This window comes from Lineus longissimus, chromosome 9 (assembly GCF_910592395.1).
Source record: "Lineus longissimus chromosome 9, tnLinLong1.2, whole genome shotgun sequence".
NCBI classification, from domain to species: Eukaryota; Metazoa; Nemertea; class Pilidiophora; order Heteronemertea; family Lineidae; genus Lineus; species Lineus longissimus.
This window is the reverse complement of record NC_088316.1, coordinates 18,015,884-18,039,901: the sequence shown is the minus strand read 5'-3', so window position 1 is coordinate 18,039,901 and position 24,018 is coordinate 18,015,884. Positions and strand designations below refer to the sequence as shown.

Below are 24,018 nucleotides of genomic sequence, written 5' to 3'. Positions count from 1 at the left end.
CAAGACTACGCTTGAAGACGGCAACTATTGTCAAAACCGTGGTGGCTAAAATAAGCACAGGTGTTAGTTGTATTTCAATCCAAGAAGAACAACAAGAGGGTCTATAAAACACAGTGCTACATGGACGCTTATGGATCAAGCTGAACGTAAATCTGATATAATCGGTTTTGGTCCCTGCCGGGACTTGTTACGTCACCTATTGAATTGGTCATGCTGTCAATCGAAAGCAAAAGTATTTATGGGTCGATTTGTTTACATACCTTTATTTAATTCATGTTTATAAGGGATGTGACCATGGTGACCGAACTGTGACAATAGGGGGAAACCTCAGGGGAGGAGGGCTTCTATTTTACAGGACATTTTTGCGGTGTTCGTTTTTTGTTTCAAATTCTGAGGAAAGAGGCCCTTGTTCAACAACTTCCTTGCTTTAGTGTCAGCTTAGATAGTAGAAAAACACATTATTCGTTATTTCATGACGCACACGAACTGGCAAAGGAAAGCTTTTACAAATGACTTTATGTCACTCCGATAGCACGACGCTTCCATGGACATACTACGTCATTATTTGTATTACATTATGGTTCTGTTATTCCTGAGAGTTTCCACAGACTGGTGATCTTCCAGGCAGCGTGTCGCCAATGCATCGCCACTTGTACTTCAAGTCGTCGGTTTCTAATCTTCAGAACATCACTCATTAGCCAGGGCGACTCGCGGGGAGAGACTCGGCCAAATCCACTGCGTCTTACGTACAAACGAGGCAAACAAGTTCTATTCGATGAAATGGACCGCATTTTCAACCTATTGTTTCATGTGAGCAGTGACGATAACATGGAGGATTTACTTCATTTTACGCTTCAGTTTAAAGATAGATTTTGAATACGCAATAGATCAATCAGAACATCTTGGTCAACAGTCATCCAGCCCTGAGGAGATGATACCGGTGATTTTTAACATCCCGTCTCCAAATAAACTATACGTGCACGTCCATTGTCGGTATAGGCACAATGAAAAAAGTTTTCCGTACAGAGTGACCACAAAAAAACCCCGCTTATAAGCACATTTCCTCTACCCTCAGACTCAAAGTGCTTGTACTAGTAGATGAGGGAGAATCTTCCAAGAAGAAGAAGAAGACCAAAATATCTCGATTCAGTCCATTAGTTTACATCCCGATGAAAACAAGGTTAATGTTCTTCCGTTCCTGCAGACAGGGCCGTAGAAGTAAAATATCAACCTCTGGTTTCCTCGAGATGGTGGATTTAGCTCAGGAGGCAATTTTGTCAAGCAAAAGTCGGGGCGACGTAAATTGAGCTGACAGAAGACCTGAATTTGAACACCTGTAAAATTTCTTCCGATTTTGCTTCACAAAAACAGCTCCAACGCTAAAAGTACTTAACCGAATCGAGATCTATTTTCTTCTGGCAAAGTTCTGTGTCTACTTGGTGCTTTCATCTCGAGGGATGGAGGTATGGTCTTCCGAGGTTTTTGGCTACACTGTATGCACCCTGGTATTTAACATCCCTGTCAAGGTGCCGCCGGCATCCTCTGCCGCTCTTCCACCCCGCTCGTCTCCTCACCATTCTCATCAATGAAGTGCATACTGTTCAAATAAACTTTGTCAATTGTTAATACTGATGATGCCAAAGGCCAATTGTCCTTTTTACGCGTACGAGGATTTCGACACTGCGCACTGATATGCTTGATTTTCTTGTTCATATCGGAAAGTGACTCCTTTATTTCGTTCAGCTCTGAAAAAACAAAGAAAGAAATATGAATACAATCTATTCGAACTGACAATCGTATCTTTGTTAGGCCTTTACTAGTGTCTGAGCATCCTAATCGGCAAGTCTCCACAAAAGCTGCAGGGTTAACGTATCTGTATGCCTACGAGCAGTCCACTGTCCGCCATCTTTTCTTGCAAGCAATGATGTGACTGAACGGCCGATGTCGATTGGCTCCTTGGGCAGAATCGTTGTCGTTCTGCCCAGATCCAACTGATCTGCTTCTACTGAGCAGCAATTTCATCTCGATATTCTGCGTTGATGAATACATATCACAGGGCACGCTGACTCGCGTGTTTTCTCATCTTGACCCTCAATGTATTGACATTGCTAAGCTTTACCGACAACCCGCATCCAATATGGGCGGAGGCAACGGTGGCAATACCGCTGGAAGTTCAGCATGGTGTTTTCTACCAGCCCACTCTTTCCATTTTAAAACCTGCATGGATGGTCTACTGTAGACAGTCAAAGAAATGCGCTTAAAGTTCTTGCTGCTGGTATCTTCACAAGGAAAGACGAAGCATGACAGTCAGGAGATTCGGAAAGTGCTAATGAATCAAATCTCTGATGAAAACACTTAAGCATTCCAATAATATCATGCGCTGACATGCAGTAATGCATCCAATGATATCATGCACTGACATGCAGTAATGCATCCAATGATATCATGCACTGACATGCAGTAATGCATCCAATGATATCATGCACTGACATGCAGTAATGCATCCAATGATATCATGCACTGACATGCAGTAATGCATCAAGCTTTCAATTGAAATAAAATTCAAATGCCAACCTCATGAATCAAGAAATGCCATTTTCGTGATCAAACATTGTAGACTACTATATTTTTAAACGCATGCGTTCTTGTAGAGACAGAATCATATAAATATTTCTATTAACGCCTCACACCTAATTAATTGTAACGCCTACTAGTACATGGAATTCATCTCACGAGGACTTTACAAAATAAGAAAGCTAAGCAGTTTAATTTGCATAATATATGATCCACCACAGGCTTTCGATTGAAGTGAAGCTGAGAGATCGTTCCAAAAAAGGGTAATCAGCACGGTTTATGATAGGAGATACCGCACAAATATATCATGTGCTATGTGAATGAGTCGACTTACGCCAACAGCTCGTATGTTGATTAGCCTAAAATGACACATAACCAGTAAACATGTTGTCGGAACTTGCTGTTCACGCGCAGACGTCCGTTCGTCGGCTGCGTTTTCCCGTTCATGAGTGTCAAAGCAGGAATGCGCTCAGCCTCTTTTCCGTCGTGTCCGTCTGCTGAACGGCGCGATCGACCAGACAAACATCACGAGATCTCGCAGTGAAGTGCGTGGCTTACGAGGTTGGAAAGCGCTCTTGGCCAGATTCAGCAATGGAATGCAAGGTTCCTACATATTGACAGAACTGAAAATCAAGTTTTTGTTAGATGCTACAACTTACCCTCCTGCGGCTGACTAAGCTGCAGCTCCTTCATGTGAACCTTGTAGATGTACCGCTTCCTCAGTCTCGTCATCACAACGTTGTAGTAGGTCTTCGACCGATGCATCCCGAAGTTCCTCAGGGAGAAATGCTTCGAGGGTCGTGGGCTCGATGAGGCAGGTGAGCCAAGGCTGAAGTGCTTTTGGTTGCCTTGGCTTATGCGCCGGGTTGGTGTCTTCGGTAGAGAAATAAAAAAGTACAGTGATAAGACAAGAGCGCTGTTCTTTAGTAGTTGGCCTATATGTAGCAAATTGTTATGAAATTAAAAGTCGGACGGAATCATATGGTATACAGTATGTAGAGCAAACTGTAGCCATTCTATCCACGAAGGTCTATCGGCGTTGTAGGCCGGAATCCCTCCCTAAGGAAGTGGAAGACGCGCAAAGCCGATAAATCAGATGTAAAAATCTTACCTGCTGCTCATTTATGTCATAATCCTGACTATGTGTCCCCATTCTTTTCTTCTTCTTCTTGTTAATGAAATATCTGACAATATCGATCAAATGCTTCGGGCTTGGGATCAGGTTGAACGGTGGTGGGATTGTGCAGCCAGTCTCGAAGAAGTCCATCCACAAGCGAGCCCGAGCAAACTTCCATTCCACGTCACGGTCATTCTGAAAATGTAGAAGTCTGATGTTGAATCCTAAAAGACCGTCTCGCAGTATACTATGGCTGCTGGTAGGTTATACCAATGAAAAAAACCAACATGTGCCTCAAACAGTGTCAGGGAATGACGGTAATGTAAGAGACAACCCGAGATCGACGTTACATTTGATGATCTTACCATAATCTCCTGGAATGAGTTACTCATCATTGCAATGAGCATGTTGATGAGTACAATCAACGCGGAGACAATATAGAATGAGTAGAGTATCTGTCCTACTGTCTCCGTGGCAACGATGTGAGTTTGGTGGGAAACAATGAGGTCTGGTCGGTAGGCTACTAGGCTCTTGTCAATGATGAACGCTTCGCTGCTCCCCATTCCGAATGTCGCCCAGAAGAGATTGGACGCGGTGGTAGTAAACCTGGAATTTGATAAACAAAATTGGAAGCATGCGCAGTGGTGAAGGGAGGGGATAACTACGTCATGCCAACACAGGCCGCCATTTGGGATCCGCTGCTCCGCTATTCGTGAAATACACAGATGCATGAAGATACCAGAATCATAGCAATCGATCAGCCCAGAATATGTTGGGACACAAGACTGACCTAAACAAAACAATTAAATGATACTATTTTATCACTAGATCATGAGGTTTTATGGTTTTGCGGTTTGCAGCAAAAGGACAGGTCTTCAATATGATCATACTTGCCATACCGTTATGTCTCAATTTTTGAAACACGGCGCTTTGAATAACTCTTCCAATGAGAAGGGAACATGCATGGAAAAGGAGGCTTTTCAAACTTTGGTAGCGCAGGTTATACACTGCCAAAAGGCAACGGGCAGTCGTGAAACGCCAATATGTCTTCCCTTTGTGCTTGAAGGTGTCTAGCTACGGATGTAGGGGTTACCTATGCTCGTTATTTTATAGAAGCATCATTCTCGCCAAACCAACGTCGATTACGGAGGCTGATTCATCAACTTACTGATCGAAGTACTTGTTTTCACATCTGTGTGTCCTGTACAGGTTGGTCATGCCACAGACGAAGGATATAAACACCAAAACGAAGATGGCGAAGAACCTGAGGACATCGCTCAACATCCTGCCGAACGACACGAGCAGCGGTCCTAGCTGCTCATTGGCTGGCAGAAGATGCGCAATGCGCACGAAGCTAAATATAGCAGCGAATGAGAGGAGGATGTCGGACACTTGCTGTGCGATGTCATGTCGTATATTCTGGTTCACTGAAAGAGGAGGATTACGAATTTGGAATGTTAACCAAAACACACGTACATTTGATAAATCTACTCCAAAGAAACCATCATGCCATTATCTCCTGCTCGTCACCTCTTTGCTACTCTATTGAGGTATGGTTTTATCATGATCCATCCGTTTATTCCGTCAATTTGATTTTGCCTGTGAATATCGCCTCAGTCTTTTTCGGCACATAAGTTTGTACTCACTGTGGTTCAAAAGTAGGGTCTGGTCTTGGATGCAGTCAGCCTCTGTCCCAGAGCACGACTTCCACTTCATCTTCAGCCCAGCCATGCACTGCAGCTCGCGGCAAGTTTCCGTGCGCACAGCGGAACAGTTAAGATGCCATTTGCTCGAAGGAGGATAATTTTTCTGGGCGTTGAAGTCAACGAACAGCACAAGCTGTAGTATCAGACCAGCCATGTAGAGAGCGATCAGGGCGGAGTCCATGAAGTTCCACCTGTCAGTGACGTATTCACGAAATCCCCCGCGCCACAACTGCCGAACCTCGTTCCAAAACATACCTTGTTGCAAAAGAAAGATCGGGAATGTATCGCGAAGATGAGTGTTGTAGTCCTCAACTTACTCGCACCATTTTCTTAGCTTTTAGCACTATTGAATTAGCCAGTTTAATGGTCATTTAATAAAATGGAGCAGTTTAATTTGTACAAGCCCCCTATAGTTAGAAAGTTGTACCTGGTGCAAGATTACTTAGCACTATTTGACTAAATTAACTCACCTAGCACCCAAATAAAGAGTAGCACTAAGACGATCAGGTCAAATGACATGCCAGATTTGCTGTAGCAGACAAGTTGATAGATAGTACTGTGGTTTCTCATGGTTACCAAGACAACCAGCGTCAGAAATATCAAATATGAACAAGTGTGCATCAAAAACTTCACAAAGGGACTTCGAATGGTGGCAGCAAGCTGAAAATATGTAAGCAAATGACCTATATATAGAAATCATCGCGAAAACATTAGACTTTTCCCAAGAATACGCCAATCCAATGGGGATGACCAAAACACACCTACATTAGCAAATGCAGATTACTTGATTCTATTTTTTCTGAAACAACCCCAAACGCACGATTTGATATTCCACATGAGATTATTTTCCCCGTCTTCATATTCTAAGTATATAAATGAATACGTATATCTTCTGATGAGAGTTGCTGTCGGCAAATGCATTTTCAGCGCGCGGATTCGGCATGACCGAAAGCACTACTGGCTCTTTTTATAACGGAACAGGTGACAGGTCCAGGTCACCACACACACACACACGCACACCCTAGACGATGCCGAGCTTGGGTGGAGCCTGGTGGGCCTGGTCATTCTTACCTTCGTGTATGGCGCCAGAATATAAGCAAATGAAAGAAAGGGTAGAAGGATCACGGTCAAAGGCACACAGAGGAATTTTACGAACAGGTGCTGGTGTCGGATCCACGGGACGCCGGAATACCACAGCATCACGAGCTCTCTTTGACATGTTGGATGGGCAAGGAACTGGAATTCAGAGAGGAAGAAGTCGTCAGCGATACTGCTTTAATCTTCCACCGCAGGTGGTTTTCAAGATCACCAGAAGATAATGATGGTCACTGGATTTTAATTTACTGCAAATTGTCAACGCTTTCACGTTGTGTACTTTTCCCAGTCATCTGAACAGGGCGAGAATTTAGTCAACGTGCGAGTACTTATAACCAAACGGTTAGTCATGGAAGTAAAAAAATGTCAATAGTATTTTCAGAAGGTAACAATAGTGCATACCAAAGGTACAAATCCTATGATGATAACTGCACGAGACACGTGGGCATATAGGATCGGCTAAGACCGTTTGAATACAAAATGTCTGTAGGTGGTGATAATTTTGAAAACAATATCGAGTAACTAGTCTTATTTATAAATGTGTCTCTTTCAACTTGTTATTTTTCGAAACACCGAAACGGCAGTTTCGATGGTGAAAAGTCAAAAGTGCGTTAGATGTTTCTTTGATCTGTCTGATATTCATAGAACGCAACCAATATAGAGCTTCTAAATAAAAAATGAAACAGCAGTTATCGTCATCAAATTAGTGTCACATGCACTTAGATATGTGATAAAACGAATACATCTATATTCTCCGATCTCAATTCGACATCCACAATTATTCTCGTTTAAGCACAAAAAATACATTACCCTCTTTTGGTCGTAGGAAAGTGCTTGTTTGACGCGTGTTAAAGATGGCCGACCCTTCAGCATTTTCCGCGGGCCCTCGGAGGTTTCCGTGGTAGGTTCAGTTGGGGTGCTCGGGTTTGAGGCGGCAAGTAATGTTGGGCCTGAGCCATGGCTGTCATCCCCGTTCAAGACTGCCATAACCTCGTCTGTTCCTCTGCATAAATCCAGCATTTCTACGGAATATTTTCGACATTGTGTACCTAGTTCTTGGTATTGTGTCTGAAAGTGAACAGTACTCGCCGCTTTCATAAATTCACTGTCAATTTAAAAATACCACTTCAAAGGAAATTCATTGCACCTACATCCTCAGTTCACGACGACGCCCATCTGATAGGTCAGCAAGATTTCAACATGTTAAAGTATTCATGTTCCAAATTAATACGCATGTTGTTCAAAAGGAGGTTTAGTTTCCATAACGATGTTATTCAGTATAACGTAAATGAGAATTTAATAGAATTTCAAAAGTTGAATTTTCATGCTGATATTTACCTGTTATATTTAGCATTGATTTGAAGTTCTTGAGAATGCCACTTACGGTTTATTTGAAGCCAGCCTATTTAAAACCTAAATATCAACGATCAAGGGCAAACCGATTCAATATCACTCGCTGCCTTAAAAAATTGAGGCATCATACAAGTTACATGTACTGACTATAATTTATTGTTGGTACAGGTCCTCCATTTCACACAATTACATTCAATTCGCTTTGCCTGGCTATGAGACGCTTCGAAAATCGCCGCTCTAACATGAAAGCCTTGGTGGTTCAACGGTAAGAATGCTGGACTTTCGAGCTGGTGACCGAGGGTTCGACTCCCCGTGATTCCACTTCATTTTTCTCTTTTTTTCTCTTCATTTTCTTGTTATTTATTTATTCATTCATGAACATATAGTATTATTATTAATATCATTATCATTATTATTATCATCTTGAAGAAAACCCCTGAACCCGAACTTTACAAACTCATAGATCTATAAACCAGAAGGCAAGGGATCGCCAACATCAGTGTGGTCAGCATGTTGTTCACTGTTTACTATCTTTCTCACAAGACGCTTCGAAAACAGAATCCATCAATAATGGGTCAACCATTTCCATCTTCTCTGCTCCCGTTACTGTTAATGGAATCTATTCATACATGCTAATTGTCCAACTGCCCATCACATGAAATTAGCTAAGATGGTATTACATCTTTTTTTCTAATTACGCACTGAAAAAAACCACGCCCAGTCGTCCGACAGTAACCGAGAGTATCGTGCAGTCCCCGGACCTCAATATGTATTTACCATGCAATACAGTTTCACCGCGGGAATATCGTTGACATTGACCATTGGAACTCCGGACAGCTACAGTAGACACGGCAATCACTCCAATCACTAATGCAGTGTTCTTCTTGCAAACAGTTGTGTCCGCAATATCAACACTTTGTGGTTAATAATGCATATTTCAGATAGGGTTGACCAGGAGACCAATATCAACAGCATCTATGTCAACAAATTGGCTTTATCACACGGGTGAATGAAATACAGGCAGTCAATTTCAAAATCCGTTGTATCAATTAATTTGGTGATATACTTTATACCCAATATGTAAAGTTGTATACAGGCATAGGTAGGATTGTAAAATTAAAGTGTAGATTTGGTAATAGCATTCCGCGACGTTACTATTTATAGCTCACAAGGTCATTTGAATAAGATATTGATGACGTTTTAGTCACGTGACAGTCGGACATCTACACTTATTTCTACGCATTTGAGCTTATTTCAAAGTCAATTATCTTTGACCCTGCATTGTTTTTAGCATGAATGATACCATAGAGTCAGAGAGAGAAATATTCAGAACAATTATGTAGTATTTCCAACACTCGGACATGTGCCTGATTGAATCTAACTGCCCCAGTTAGAAAGCCTGAATCCATTACGAAACCGCATGTTTGTCCGACATTGCCTGTAATTCAGCGATGGGGAAATAGAGGGCAGCAGCTGCAGTGACGTCATTATCGCGGAATGCTATTCAAGTTAAATCTCAAATTATGAACGAGCATGGCCTCTAGATTACTCGACAGATACGTTATTGAGGGAAAGGAGTTCTCATTACCGAGTCAATACAAACGAATGTAAGCCCCGCTAAGCTTTCAGCAAGCTTTGTGTAACTCAATACTTAATGATATGATCGATGTAGAATGACCATCGATTGCACAATTTGTGCTTACATCAAACGTAATAGGGTGGAGACACGTTGATACCTGTTTACATCATGTAATAATGTTACATTGGAGACAGTTAAGTATTGATATTGACATTCAACATTTTCCGAAAATTACAATGCACACTGATGGATGTCTTCGGCTGATCTAGCAGTGCACTAGGTGACCTTGAATCTGATCAATGTATTCTTCAGGAGGTGATCTTAAAATAGGTATCACTTTTGTAAAAGGTTTTACAAACTTTCGATTTTGAAGAGTCTAATCGATCATTTGTGACCCACCCTGCTTATGATTCAGTACATTATATGATCACGTATTACTCCGATAAAATAATGTCAACACGCTCCAACCAGCAAGAAATCATTACGCAGTCGGGCAGACTCTAGTCACAATATAATAAAAAATGATTTCTGATTCCCTGCGAGTATTTGGTGACTAAATTCGATATGGTTTACAATGAAGGCTGAACCCAATGAAACAATACTTACAATGTTTTGTGGATAGCTCTGTTCCATCCATGTGATTACAAAGCGATGAGTGTGGGGTGAAGTCAAGGGCTTCATCCAGCACAGCTATTGTCAAAGGTAATATCACCGGTTGCGCAGAATTATATCAGATTTACATCAACGCATCCGAGCGACGGAAGTCGTCACAAGACAGGGCACCGTCGCATAGTTAGCTTTCGTCTTGATGGTGGATTGGCTAAGTGGCGGACGTGAGCCTTAGTATGTAGGCACTGGCAACGAATGGGTGACACCAAGAGTAATTTGACTAAATAGCCACATTGCTGTTTTCCTTACCTTATACTCTTTTTCTATCCTGGAGAGTTGGTCGAGGGTGTGGCTGAGTTCGAAAGCTGTGGTAAAGGGATCTTCGGTTGACAGGGAAATGTAGGCAGGGCTTGCCAACGCCTTGTACGTGCTCAGTCGGGCCCGGGAGTACCGGACAACATCGTGAGTTCGTTGGCCCGAACACAGTGCGCAGACGCAGAAGTAATCGTGGGGTTCCTCGATGTCCGCGCCGCGGAGGAGTAGGAGTTGTATTATGTGATAGTTGTTCCTGTGGCAGGCCAAAAGCAGTGGGGTGGTCTCGGGGGCATAGCGGGCCTGCTCACCGATACCATGATCATGGTAAAACCGCTCCATACTGACCAAGAGAAAACGATTTGTTTTATACACAGGGTGGTTCAGAATCATCTCGCATAGTTTCACATTGTCCTGGCTTATTGCACTCAGGAGAGAGTCCTCGGTCATCATCATGTTGCATCTCGGGGAAAGGTATTCGACAACACCGACGTGCTCCCCAACTACTGCCAATTCCAAGGCACCCCGTCCCAAGTAGTCCTGACAGTTGACATTAATGTGTTCTTCCTCTACGTAATGTTTCGTTAGGTCGAGGTTCCCTGAAGCTGCAGCCCTCAGGAAGCATTGTTCCTTTTCTGGTAACTGACTATCGAAGATGGATCTCCAAACACGAGCTTTAGTACTGTCCGACCGCGCAGGCCGATGCGACGACGACATCCTACTCATATTCCTGTGCTGAATACCACCAAAATGGTTACATGTAACCCCTCTTTAAAATGCTTGTACGTCGTACACGCCTTTATATCACTTATTTTATTCCTCTAGTTCTTCATAGTCAGAGTCACGCCCAGCAGTGACACATCGCAAATCCTACGGCACGGAAATTCTAGTGCACGGTTACTCCATTGTATCCAATCGGAAAAAAACAACAGGTTATCTTCAGTGATATATAAGCCTGAAATAACACTGGTCCATCCAGTTGTCGTTGCTCTTAACCGGAACAAAGCAGATACTGCCGATGGTGCCGCTCCAAAGCAGGTAAGTGCTGACTGTGCTTGGATGAGTGTTCAGATCACACAATGGGGGGGAATATCAGTAAAGAGACAACGATCCCGAAGTCTCCAGACGCGGATTTATGCAATATAATCCACAGCGAAAAAACTCACTTCACTCGAAAAGAAAAATCCTCATAGTAGAATATATCGGTAACTAAATAAGGCTAAACCCAATGATGGTGCGACAGGCTTGTCACTAACTATACATTCATGTAACACTGTGCTCGATCCACCTGCAGTCAGGGTGACGCGTTAATCCCGATATTAGTCCGCAGAATTCGCGAACATTTCCAGACGAATCGACCCAGAAGGTTGAATTGGTTATGATATCCCCGAGGCTTGCTTTCCATTATATACTGGAATAACAATTTGATTAACACGATATTATTGACAATATTACATGTTACAAATGATGGATATCATGTCTCTTTGGTTACATTATATTGTGACAATTAGCCAGGAAACTATCCACCGTCACCAATTTCTCTTAACGCATGTCTAATTTTGTAAAATGCTGTACATTTTGGATAATCGTTAACGTATACTGCCACAGCTCATTCACTACTTTATATCTCCCGACAGTTATACGCTCGGCGTTGATCAAGCTGCGCTGTGTAGCCCGCGCTCAGCGGACTTTGAGCTATAGCCCGAATCAGCAGGCGATAGCCCGATTTTGCTGCGACTCGCCCCATTTTGGATCATTGCCTGACTGTTTACCTTCGTGTACTCCCAGGTTTAGCAATCGATTGTTTCGATCACAACAACCGGACAGTGTGGCATTGCGTGGGTTGTTAGTCCCGCCGATTCTGATATACCGAATTATAAGTGTACGTGTATTTGATTTCTGACTTATTGTACATCATTGTTTCTTAGTAGTGTCACCTTGCTTCTTATCAGCATCTTAAATCAGTCCCAGTGATGTTGCCATGGAACCGGGGAGGTACTTCGACGAGGTGACCATGTATATTCAAGACAATTTGTACCGGCCACTCACACAGTTAGAACTAAAGGTTTTTGTTCTTTTGAAAAAACTGTGATACTTTTTACCAACAGAAATAAACACCCCGTGTACAGGCTTTTCAGCAAAGTGAACTTGATTCGCAACATTTTATTCATACTTCGTCACTTTTACGATTTCTTCATTACGCCCTGGTTCTCTGACAGAGTCGGCGCTAAATAATGCTAACTAACCGCATGGGAGAGCAAGCATTAGCGACTATCCAATTATGGACCAATTTGGTTTATTTGACGTCCATCTCCATCCACCCTGAATCTGGTGCGTTTGCGTCACCACTATCGGGATGAGTGATTTAGCGATTTCAAAACATTGCGGGTCAAGATGGTCTCCCTCAGGTAACTCGGAGATTTGGGCGAACATGTGCACAATCACATTTCCATATTCACAAGGAAAGATTTTATCGATTTGATGATGAAATACTACCAACTATCAACAGATTGGGCAGCGTTACCCAGTCCTCTTTCTTCCGGGGGTGATTGGGCGTATGGCGCAACCAACCCACATTATAGATGTATAAGGACAGACTTACCACTAACCCAAGCGCTATATCGCCATTCAGAGGAGACTGTAGGGCACTGACCTTCAAGGACAAGGCGGACTAAGCAAATAAAATTAGAATTGGCCTATTCATACCCGGCCAGTTAAGACAACGTATCACGACGAATTTTCATGATATAGGAAATTTTTAAAATAGCCTTAAAATTTTAAATGAACGTACTAACTGCTCACCTGTGTTGAATTTGAGGTCCAATTGTAATCTGAAGTCATGTTCGGAAGACAAAAGCGAGAAATAATTCCACCTCGTATCGAATCGAAATCTCATCAATTCTATTGGATACCGCACAACAGTTCTCTGAACGAGCTGTGAATATGAAAACCTTACGCAAAGACAATCATCACTGCGTTTTCTCGGCGTTCAATCGATAGTATGTCGCCCACGCTTAATTGAGGCGGGTCCGAGAGCTCGTCAACATACGGTACTAGCATCGGGGTGACATATCAATCCATTTAATGGCATAAGTACAAAATGCTGTTCAAACTTTGAAGGTGCTTGAGAAAAGTGATACCAGGCTTGTAGTTAGAATATATACACAGTCATGGTGAACGTCGGGGCCGCACGTGGTCGCAGCAGTACCGGCACCAGCAGCAGCAACGCGTGCCGGTGGTCAAAATAAAAATATTATCAGTGATCCATCAAGAGAGAAAAAACGCTCGATCGTCCAACCTGCCCATGAGTCTTTGCAGATGAAACGACCTGTGTTTTAATCATTGCATATGGCACCACCGAGACCCTGTCTCCAGAAGGTTGAGACAGATCCTGTCTGGTTTTACAGTATTAACAGTAGTAGGTGGCGGCCGATGAGGAAACTGTTACTCCGTGTTTATGTAGTCAACAACGGCAACACCAACCGCATTTCGAAATTGGTTTTTCGATTTTATTCAAAAAACATCACTTTTATACAATAACAAACGCAAATATGTCATCTGATGTGAATAGTTTGACAGAACAGTTGTCAAAGACAACTGTGGAAGAGAAGAAAGAGATCAGTTTTGCCGGAAAAGGGCTAAAATTGAACACCGAAAATGATGGTAGGAAAGTCATGAAGGCACCCAGTCATGAATTGTGTACATAATCACAACATACACTATAAAAGTCACTACAGCACACGCACTACATTGTAGGCCTACTACGGTATCAGGCTGTTTCGCTGCATTGCCAGTTCGCTACCAGTCGTTTCGCTACATGTGGCGGTCGTTTCGTTACATGGTAGGTCGTTTCGCTACATGGGTGGAGTCGTTTCGCTACATGATGGGTACGGTCGTTTCGTTACATGGAGGGCGTTTCGCTACATGGGTGGAGTCGTTTCGCGACATGGATGTAGGTCATATCGCTACATCGTAGGTCGTTTCGCTATATGGGTGGAGTCATTATTTTTACTCTATTTTACCCTACTATAATTCCCGGTGGTGACTACAAATTTATTATCACCAATTTAGCATCACCTCTGACCTCCTGAGGGCAGCAGCAAGACGTGAGCAAATTCTCCTGCGCCGAAATGTCGGCCCGATTGCCGTACCGCCCCAAGGCTTTACTCCTATGTACCAAGAAAACGTACACGCTATCGACACAAACGCACAGCGTATCTTGGAGAAGAGTGGGGGAGTGCGAAACAGGCTACCTGTCAGCATTCCTGGTGATGGGGATTGTCTCTATCACGCGGTATCAGTAGCGCTCTGCGGAGATACGAGTCTCTCTAAAACCCCCGAGCTGCGCGTAAGAACGGCCATTGAGTTAATTCTTCACCGCGATTTCTACATCAAACAGAATTTTGATCCGGTATGGGACGCGCTCACCCAAAGTTTTGATGACGCCTGTTCTGACTGCCTCCGACGCAACGAATCTTCCGCGTGGTGTTTTCACGCTCTCGCCTCAGTGGTCGGCCGCTCGATTGTATCCATGTTTCCGCCAATGAATGGTCATATGGACCCTGCTGTACGCCGCCTCAGCACGACGTTTGTTCCGCGAACTTCAAAGAACAGGGGAACGAATGCTGCCATTCACATCCTCTGGTCCTCTGGAAGTGCTGCGTTTAATCGCGGAACATGGACTCCCAGCCATTTTGTGCCTCTCCTAAAAGTTGACAACAAGCGAAAAGGAACCTTGGTCCACGACGAACAGCCCAACAAGCGCAAGCGCAAAGTGATGACATCAAGTCCGACTACTGCTGACCCACCGGCACCGCCAACGATTGACATCTCCGCCGTCTCTGACCCCACCGCCGACGTCGTCACTAATCCTCTTCGCCAAAGTCCACCACCCATGATAGACGACTCACCTGACTCCACTGGCACCGCGGACGTCACTACGCCACGCGAAAATCCACCACCAATGATGGACATGGACGTCTCTACTACACTATGCGAAAGTCCATCGCCACCTATGCGGGAGATTTCCGCCGCCGCCTCACCTGACCCCACCGCCAACGTCAGTATGTACCTATTCCGGGACATAACTCCACCATCGCCTACGCATGCCTCCACACTGCTCGAAGACGAGACTTTACCACGCGGGGATCAGACATACAATTTTCGACCTGACGTACGAATTCCGGAGATAAATGAATCATCCATTGAGGAACCTAGTTCAATTTCGCCGGCCGCGGAAGACTTCGAATTGACGTTTCAAATCGTTGACGTCGGGACTAAACGGTCAAGAAACAAATTGATTGACAGCCACGGTTACACGTACAACGTTATGCGCCGTCGTAATAACAATATTACAACTGATTGGCAATGCACGATCCGGCCGAAGCATAATCCGTGTCGCGCTATGGTGACACAGAAGGGGGACCAATTTATTGTCGGGAGAAATGCGCATAACCATCAAGCACAACCAGGTGCAGCAGTCGTCTCCAAGATAACCGCGTCCATGAAAGAAAAAGCCGCCGAAAACGTGTACAAGTCAGCATCCGCTATTGTGACTGAAGTCCTTCTTGAGCACGTGAACTCAGGCCCATGTCCTTCGCTACCGAAAATGAGCTGCTTAACCAGAGCAACTAATCGCTTTCGCCAGAAGAATCGCCCGCAAGATCCCACAGACTTGGAATTTGAGCTCCAAGAGGACCGCGTCGCTGAAAATTTTTTTAAAGCTGACATCAATGTCCGAGATCGCCGGCATTTCATCTTCGCAACAGATGAACAAATCCACCTCCTGAGTAAAGCAAAGACCTGGTACGCTGATGCCACGTTTAAACTTTGCCGGTCGCCCTTCAAACAGCTTCAAACGGCAAAAATCAAATTTGGTTACTACGCCGTGAATAATGATGATGATAATGATGATGATGATGATGATGATGATGATAATGATGATTACCCGAAGACGAATCTGTAATTGTACTATACTCGAGCATTTTTTCCCTAAATTCACAACATATATTTAGCCCGGAGTTTAGCACAAACTTAGGGAGTAATAGGGGAATAATGTAGCGAAACGACCTACATCCATGTCGCGAAATGACCTACATCCATGTCGCGAAACGACTCCACCCATGTAGCGAAACGCCCTCCATGTAACGAAACGACCGTACCCATCATGTAGCGAAACGACTCCACCCATGTAGCGAAACGACCTACCATGTAACGAAACGACCGCCACATGTAGCGAAACGACTGGTAGCGAACTGGCAATGTAGCGAAACGACAGTAAACCCCTACTACAATGCATTGCACGTCATTTATAAGGCAGTAAATGCTCAATACTAGCAAGTACCACACAGTGTTCTAACATATACATTGAAACTGCCTGACCGTCACCGAGTCACGACTCACGTCTTTTGAAAAATGCAAGGTAACCATCTCCTATATCATTTCCAGCAAAAGAGATAGTTAAAACAATCAAGGAAGCGCCTGTGATGACAGCCCTACAAATGGAGGGGAACACAATGGGCTGTGAAGCTGCGAAAGTCATTGGAGAGGCATTGGAAGGTCATCCAGAATTCAAAGTGAGTTTGGATTGTGTCGCAGTCTATTGTATCTATCATGTCTGTCCATATTTCAATAAATGTCAGTCCAGAATGCAACATCTTTTGTTTTAGACTGCTCTTTTCAAAGAAGTTTTATATTCAGTCTGTGGAAGGTTTGGGCCAAGTGGTGGTGATCCATTTTCACTTGTAAATCTGTTGTTACATTCTGCTCATCATTTTACTTTTAGAGAGCTCTATGGAGTGATATGTTCACTGGGAGGCTTAAATCTGAGATTCCACAGGCACTCGTAAGTATTTTCACCAAGATGTACCCAATTGCTGGGCTTATCAAAGATTACGAGGGGCACTTTGAATGGACCTTCTGACCTTCCAAAAAGGAATCAGAACTTTGATAAAAACGTGTTGATTCATGGTGACATCGTTTCCCTAATATGTCACTATCAAAGAAAATGTATGTATGACAGGCATAAGATATGTTTGCCCATTATAAAAGGCGAGACCGGTGTTGGGGTGTAGTCCCGATTATTTTCAATTTCTATTCCAGAAATATCTATGTGGTGGCATTACGAGGTCAGGTGCTGGACTTGTCGAACTCAACCTCAGTGACAACGCATTTGGTCCAAATGGTGTAGAAGGTTTTAAAGATTTTATCAAAAGTGAAAGCTGCTATACGTTAAAGGAACTGAAACTTAACAATAATGGCTTAGGTGTTACAGGAGGAAAGGTACGTTTTGAAGTGAAACATAACCTTTCTACTCAAAAAGGAAATGTCATCTCGTATTGACTAGTAGAAGCCTTCATCATCACATCATTATCTCCTTCACTTAATCTAGCATCAGTGAAAAAAGTTGTTGTGAAAAACTCGACCCTGATCAAGCTTAACCACCTTACCAAGGCAAAGGAATGAGTGGAGGGCACTTGGTCATGATTGTAAGTCCAAAAAATAGGATTTTTGATCAACTAAATTTGAACATTTATGATATTGCAGATGTTGGCGGAGAGTTTATTAGAATGTCACAAGGCCAGTTCTGCAGCTGGTCGTCCTCTGGCACTGAAGGTGTTCATATCTGGGAGGAATCGATTGGAAAATCCGGGAGCAACAGCTCTAGCAGAGGCATTCAAGGTATTAACTCATTTTATGAACAAGCTCATAGGCGTTGATAAATTTTGGTAAAAATGGTATCTTTTGATTGACGATCTTTAGATCTCACATATTTTAATCATCTAATTTCAGGCGATGGGAAGTTTGGAACATGTGGCCATGCCCCAGAATGGTATCCAACATGAAGGTATCGAAGCCCTGGCAGACGCCTTTGCAGAATGTAAAAACCTCAAAGTGTTAAATCTTAACGACAATATTTTCACAGCTGCTGGTGCAAATGCGATTGCCAGAGTAAGTTTTTTAAGACTTCATATCATCAAACTGTCCATCGGACAATATATTTGTGTGAGGGAATGTTCCATCATTTTGATGCTGATGATCTCTTCTGGCATGGATATGTAGCCAGTAGACGGTTGTAAAGACAGCTTGGGCTGTTACTAGAACATTTCAGAGATAAGAAGATTCCATCCTAAACATCGTATTAGTCCTAACTCTAGCAGAACCATGATGGAGCAGACTAAGAATGGCCATGTCCGTACATTGGCAGTGTTCAGGAGATGTCCACCTCAGCTGATCTTATAGTTTCCTTTGTCTTTCAGGCCATTCCTCACCTCCAAGAACTTGAAGTGATCAACTTTGGTGATTGTTTAGTGCGGTCCAAAGGTGTTAGAGACATTGCCAAGGCAATAAATGGCACTCATAAAAAACTTAGGGTAAGGGATCATGGTGTTTTTATTCCATATGCGCAATTGTGTGGGATGTCCATCATGTGGGTTTCTTCCTGTAAATATTTTTGGTACCATTTGGTGCATGCATACACTATTAGTTTGGAATGCACAGCAGTTATCAGAGCTTTATTTAAGTCCTGGCACTGGCTTGCTTCAATTACATACTTCATGAAAATCAGTTACCTTCCTTCATCTTTCAGGAATTGATTTTATCTGGTAATGAGATAGGGAAGCGAGGTGCCAAGTTTGCTGCGGAAGCTCTGCAAGGAAAGGAAGCATTTGACAAACTAGAACTAGGATGTAAGTGGCCAAAATTAGTGACTCTCCTGGATCATGAAGAAGCTCACATTGAGAAGTTAAGAACCTTAGAAGATAGTCAAATGCAGTGCAACCTCATTGTAATAGTTACAGTGATCGAAGTGTTTTTCAAGTCCCATCTCACTACAGTGCATTGTGTTCAGGTGACGCCCCTGACCAGCCCGTGTCTAAAAACTGCAATCAATTGATTAATTTGTTATCCTTTCTAGCAAATCAATTGGGCGAAGCTGGTGTTGAAAGGGTTAAGTGTATAGCTGAAAAGCATGGTAAAAAAGGATGTCTGGACTCGCTGAGGTAAGTAAAAGTTTTGTTGTCATTGTGGTCCCTGATCGGTGAGGTCCACCTTTCCTAATGACCTCCTAAATTTTTATGATACCTCCTCTGTCTTGTTCACAATAGGACATCAGCCAGGACATGAACACTTCTAAGACTTGGTTGTAATCAACTTGGGCAAACGTCAACCTACATGTAGTGTTCAGATTCTGCCTACAAGGATGATGCATGGTCACCTGATGCACTTCGCTGGGATTTCTCTTGTAATTTTGAGTCGAAAATCTTTGTATTTTCAGTGACGATGAGGGCACAGATGACGAAGGTGATGATGATGAGCTGACTGATGATGATGATGATGATGATGGGCAGGATGAGAGCGCCAAGGATGACCAAGAGGGAGATGTGATGCCTGATCCTGCTCTACGCGTCGAGGGAAAAGCTATTGAATTGAAGCCTGACTTGGTGAGTTGAATTACATGAGTCCATTGCATGTCTGTGTAGCTAAGTATTTAGCTGATGTTACTCGCAACTCAATTGAAGAAAGTATAGCATAATTGTGTCCTTCTATTTCTGTTTCTTATTTGTATTGAATTGAGGAGGGGAATGCTCTTTGGAAACTTAGCACAATGGAGACCTTATAGTTATAGAGGGTCTCCTGTTTTGGCACATTTCCTGTCACAATGAAATCGCTTTACAATCACGGTATTTGCCGATTTCACTTCTTGGGCTAATTCAGTGTTTCCCCTCCTCGTTTCAGAACACATCTGATTTGGCCTCTCAACTCGAAAATTTAGCGCTGTGAACAATTCCTGGATATGTCTAATGTCGTTTAACAGGGCAAATACCATACACTGTGAAAGTGATCCATTCCTCGATTCTCCTCAACTCAAAAACTAGGTTCTGCGATGGATTTCAAAGACAATTTTATCAATTGCATCTGACTTAACATTCAAAGTTAGCTAGTTGGGGACATGGACAGAGGAGTCGAATGATAAATTTGGATATAAATAGCAAATTCTGAGTTCTGACTGCGCCCACAGTCACTTCCATTTGACTTTCTAAATCTTAAGACGTGCAGCTGTGATATAAGTTGTGATATTTCATGGAATTCAGAGCTTAATGCTTGTTATCACCATATCGGGCCCTGTTCAATTAATACGATGTTTGGTTATTCCGTGTACCTTTGCTCGACCAATAACAGACATGATGGAATGAAATATCAAAATTGTTCCAGATGTGTATGTTTGCCAAAGACATCTTATCTCATGATCATGCATCTACAACTTTTTATTTGTATAGGAATTTGTCTCTTGTGATGTTATTTTGCTTTTATCATAATAATTGGGTGGTGATTTTTAATACTTGGTGACTAACTAACTGGTCTGCTTCATGCAGACGTGTGTATCATCAAGGCCATTTTAACATTACATGTCGAGGCACCTTTGCACCTCAGGGCAGTATACACCCATCATGAGTACATGTATTTTGTTAGTCTAGGCCAATGTTTTAAGATCGACAATAAACCTCAAGTTTTGATCAGATACGATATTGTCATTTCCTTCCTTGTTCAAAATATCCAAAGTAACATGTAGCTGAAACAAACACATGGAAAGGGCTGTTTGAATTATTTCTCAAGGGGCCGACAAGATAAAGATAGTATTTGGACGACCTGCTGATAATCTGTCCTCAAAGAACAGATATTGCCACAGGAAGACGAAAAAAACAGTATCCCCACAGAATCTCTTGATTGAGTGGAAATGTTGACATTTGGGTCATTGTGTGATGATTACCCTTCAAGATGGGGTAATTGGCTGATATTTCTACTAACAGTTACACTGAGAATTCACTGAGCAACACTGGAACTCGTGAACTTCATGCAGCCTTTACCCTCTGGAAATCTTTTTCAGAATGTTACGGCGAAAGACTTCCTCTTGCTGCCAACAGAAGAAAGATTATTGGGCCTTGGACCTGACAGGGCGCGAAAGCTTACAGAAGAATTGAAGGACGATTTAGAAAATGTGGAAAAGATGGTACATACATTTATCAGGGTAAGAACAGTTGATTTATGATCTCATTATTATAACAGAAAAACCACACAACATGGCATTCAAGACTAATGGGATGAATGATTAAAGGAGGACAGCTGTGACAACACCCATGTTATGTCGGCCCTTCAGCAATGATATGTTGACCCCTGATCATATATACATGTCTTCCAATCAGGATCTTTTCTTACTTGTTAATGCCTTGATGTAACTCTATGTCAATATCTAATTACAGATAAGCTCAGTTGTGAAAGTGGATGGTGAGAAGACAAGAGAGGCAGCTGCCGAATGTGCAGGTAGGCAACTTATATTGCATCCCAAATATGATCGTAGTGAATTTGCTGGATTCCTTAAGTGAATCCTTAATCACCAGGAGTGCAAGTCGAGTGACCTACTTGTTCTCATGCATATAAGTCCTTAAATTTGCGATCCTGACACCCCAATGTCCAAATGGCAAAACAAGCTCTCATTGGTCCAGACCTCGACCCAGTGAAATTTCTCCAAGGAAATCAGTTTTTACCTTTTGCCGAATTGATTAATTTCTAATTGCTCCTTTCCAGATGCTTTATTACACAAACTGTACGAAGGCAACAATAAAGACACGACAGCCATTTTGGCAACCAACGTTATTTTAGTACGACTTGGACTGCTCAAGGTAAAAAACAAATATGTAGTATTAGATAGATGGGGCTCACTATTGGCTGTTTAGAACGACACTTGGAATTTATAGGAAGACTAAAGGCAGGAGAACGATCACAATGTCATGTAGCAAGAGTCATCGTCTGAACATACTGATTGACAACTTCCAAATTCAATGATGATATCAACTAACGTCAAGTCTTGACAATTCTGCTTATCCGTACAGCATGTCACTTTTGCTAATTATCATGAGGTCAGTTGTTTCAATTTGGTGTCTATATGATTTCAGGGTGAGGACAAAATCACATACAACTACGACCTTACCGGACCATTGCTCATAATGTCACATGTGGTCAAGCAGTCCTACTTCCCCAAAGTTTCCAGGGATGTTCTTCAGCTCTTTCTATCAAAGTAAGTGATTTAAAGATGACACCTAAGTATTCCTCCTCCCAGGTAGGATAAGCATTTTTGCCACTACTGACTGTTGACTTACATGTAGGCCCCAGTTGAGTTCATTGGCAAGCTGACCCCATCTTCAGCCCAATCATAGCATTTTAAATCACATATTTTGATTGTTTTTCATTCGTTTCAGGCCCAACCCCAAACTAGACAAGTGTGCCAAAGCCAGGCATGCCTTGATGCAAGTCCTATATCAGTTCTGAAGCAAGTCATCTCCAGCGAGACATGCCTTGATGCAAGTCTCGAGTCAGTTCTGAAAGCGAGTTGTAACGAATAATAGTGATTCAAAGCATGTGTTGGAATTGAGACCCCTAGCAACAAAGAACTGTGAAAATGAATGTTGAACTGCAGCTTTCTCAGCATTTGGACGACCAACAACTGGAATTTCAAGTACGAGGTGTCTGCCATTCAGTCGAAAGGATATGTGAATTATCTGCTGACGATTATGTCTCGCTAAGTGATTCAGTGATATGATGTGTTACAATCAATGACATTATGGATATTGGTGATGTATCCCCTCAGAATCAATGGAAAATCTTAACCAGGACACATGTACATGTCTTTGACTGTCTTACATCCTCCCTGTTTACTGAGGAGACTCTGTTCAGTAGGACTAATGTGTACCGATCTAATCATGGTCACAAAGTTGTGCTTTTGGTTGTCCATTCCAAATCATGTGGTCCTCAATCACCTCTGTCATTGCTCTTTGGAGGAGAGAAAGTGCTATTGACTCCTCTGGACCAAATTTTATTTTTATCTTTTGCTTCTGTATATTCATACCATCTCTTGTGTTTGTCTCAATACATGTATATCAACGTGTATTCAATATCATGTCAATAAATGTATAAAAAGATATCAAAGGTAAAATTTTTCTTTTTTGAGCTGTCCCCAGAAACCTGTGGAGACATGAATAAAGCACTGAAGTCACCATCATACAAAGAGACAGACCTCCTCCTGGCTATGTCACAATCAACCAGCACACATGTAAGGTTGTCCACTGAAACCAAGGTCTTCCTGATATTCATGTCCACTGTTGACATGAATATGCTTCAATGGCTTACCCAGTTCGACCCCTCAAGATTCACAAAGGCACCTATGCATTGTGCTCTAACATGCATCTTGCCCGCAGAACTCGCACTCCCAAGACTGCTCCTGAGCAGATTCGTTATGTGGCAGTTTTAAGTACTTTTTGGCTCGGAGACATTCCTGAATCGCTGGATAACCCCTGCCCTCTGTTCATACGGACCGATTAGAAATAGAACAACTGTCCTATATTCGTCCTAACATGGCCATCCAGTCACAACCTACAGTCTGGTCTTTCATAGCTATAGTTCCATAGCTTGACGTTGATCATTTGTAGAGGACTCCAACCACTGACAGGGCATTGTCACAATCACATCTGCCATCCTCCTTTGTGAACTACTGTCTCCATCGACATTGGATTCTACCAACCAATATTGGCCTCCGTTGACAGTGGACAGTCACGTTATTCAAACCTTCAATTGTGGACAGCAGCATCAATGGGTCTCCACCACGCCTGTCCCGTCCTATG

The 24,018-nt window shown here is 42.8% G+C and overlaps 2 protein-coding genes across 2 annotated transcripts; one reads left to right on the top strand and one right to left on the bottom strand.

Moving 5' to 3' along the window:
* Positions 1-133: 133 nt before the first annotated feature.
* Positions 134-11,470, bottom strand: LOC135494094 (short transient receptor potential channel 7-like). The gene is made up of 10 exons (XM_064781845.1): positions 10,343-11,470; positions 7,303-7,560; positions 6,469-6,633; positions 5,868-6,057; positions 5,338-5,652; positions 4,860-5,118; positions 4,057-4,297; positions 3,686-3,886; positions 3,234-3,447; positions 134-1,745 (listed from the first exon to the last, which is right to left on the bottom strand). Exons 1-10 carry the CDS (start codon positions 11,069-11,071, stop codon positions 1,522-1,524), a joined length of 2,796 nt encoding a protein of 931 aa, XP_064637915.1. The 5' UTR covers positions 11,072-11,470; the 3' UTR covers positions 134-1,521.
* A 2,351-nt stretch (positions 11,471-13,821) lies between these two features.
* Positions 13,822-23,326, top strand: LOC135493369 (ran GTPase-activating protein 1-like). The gene is made up of 15 exons (XM_064780681.1): positions 13,822-14,008; positions 16,793-16,920; positions 17,130-17,189; positions 17,447-17,626; positions 17,891-18,025; positions 18,137-18,295; positions 18,604-18,717; positions 18,933-19,032; positions 19,260-19,344; positions 19,620-19,785; positions 21,231-21,371; positions 21,604-21,664; positions 21,929-22,023; positions 22,297-22,418; positions 22,600-23,326. Exons 1-15 carry the CDS (start codon positions 13,897-13,899, stop codon positions 22,667-22,669), a joined length of 1,728 nt encoding a protein of 575 aa, XP_064636751.1. The 5' UTR covers positions 13,822-13,896; the 3' UTR covers positions 22,670-23,326.
* Positions 23,327-24,018: the final 692 nt, after the last annotated feature.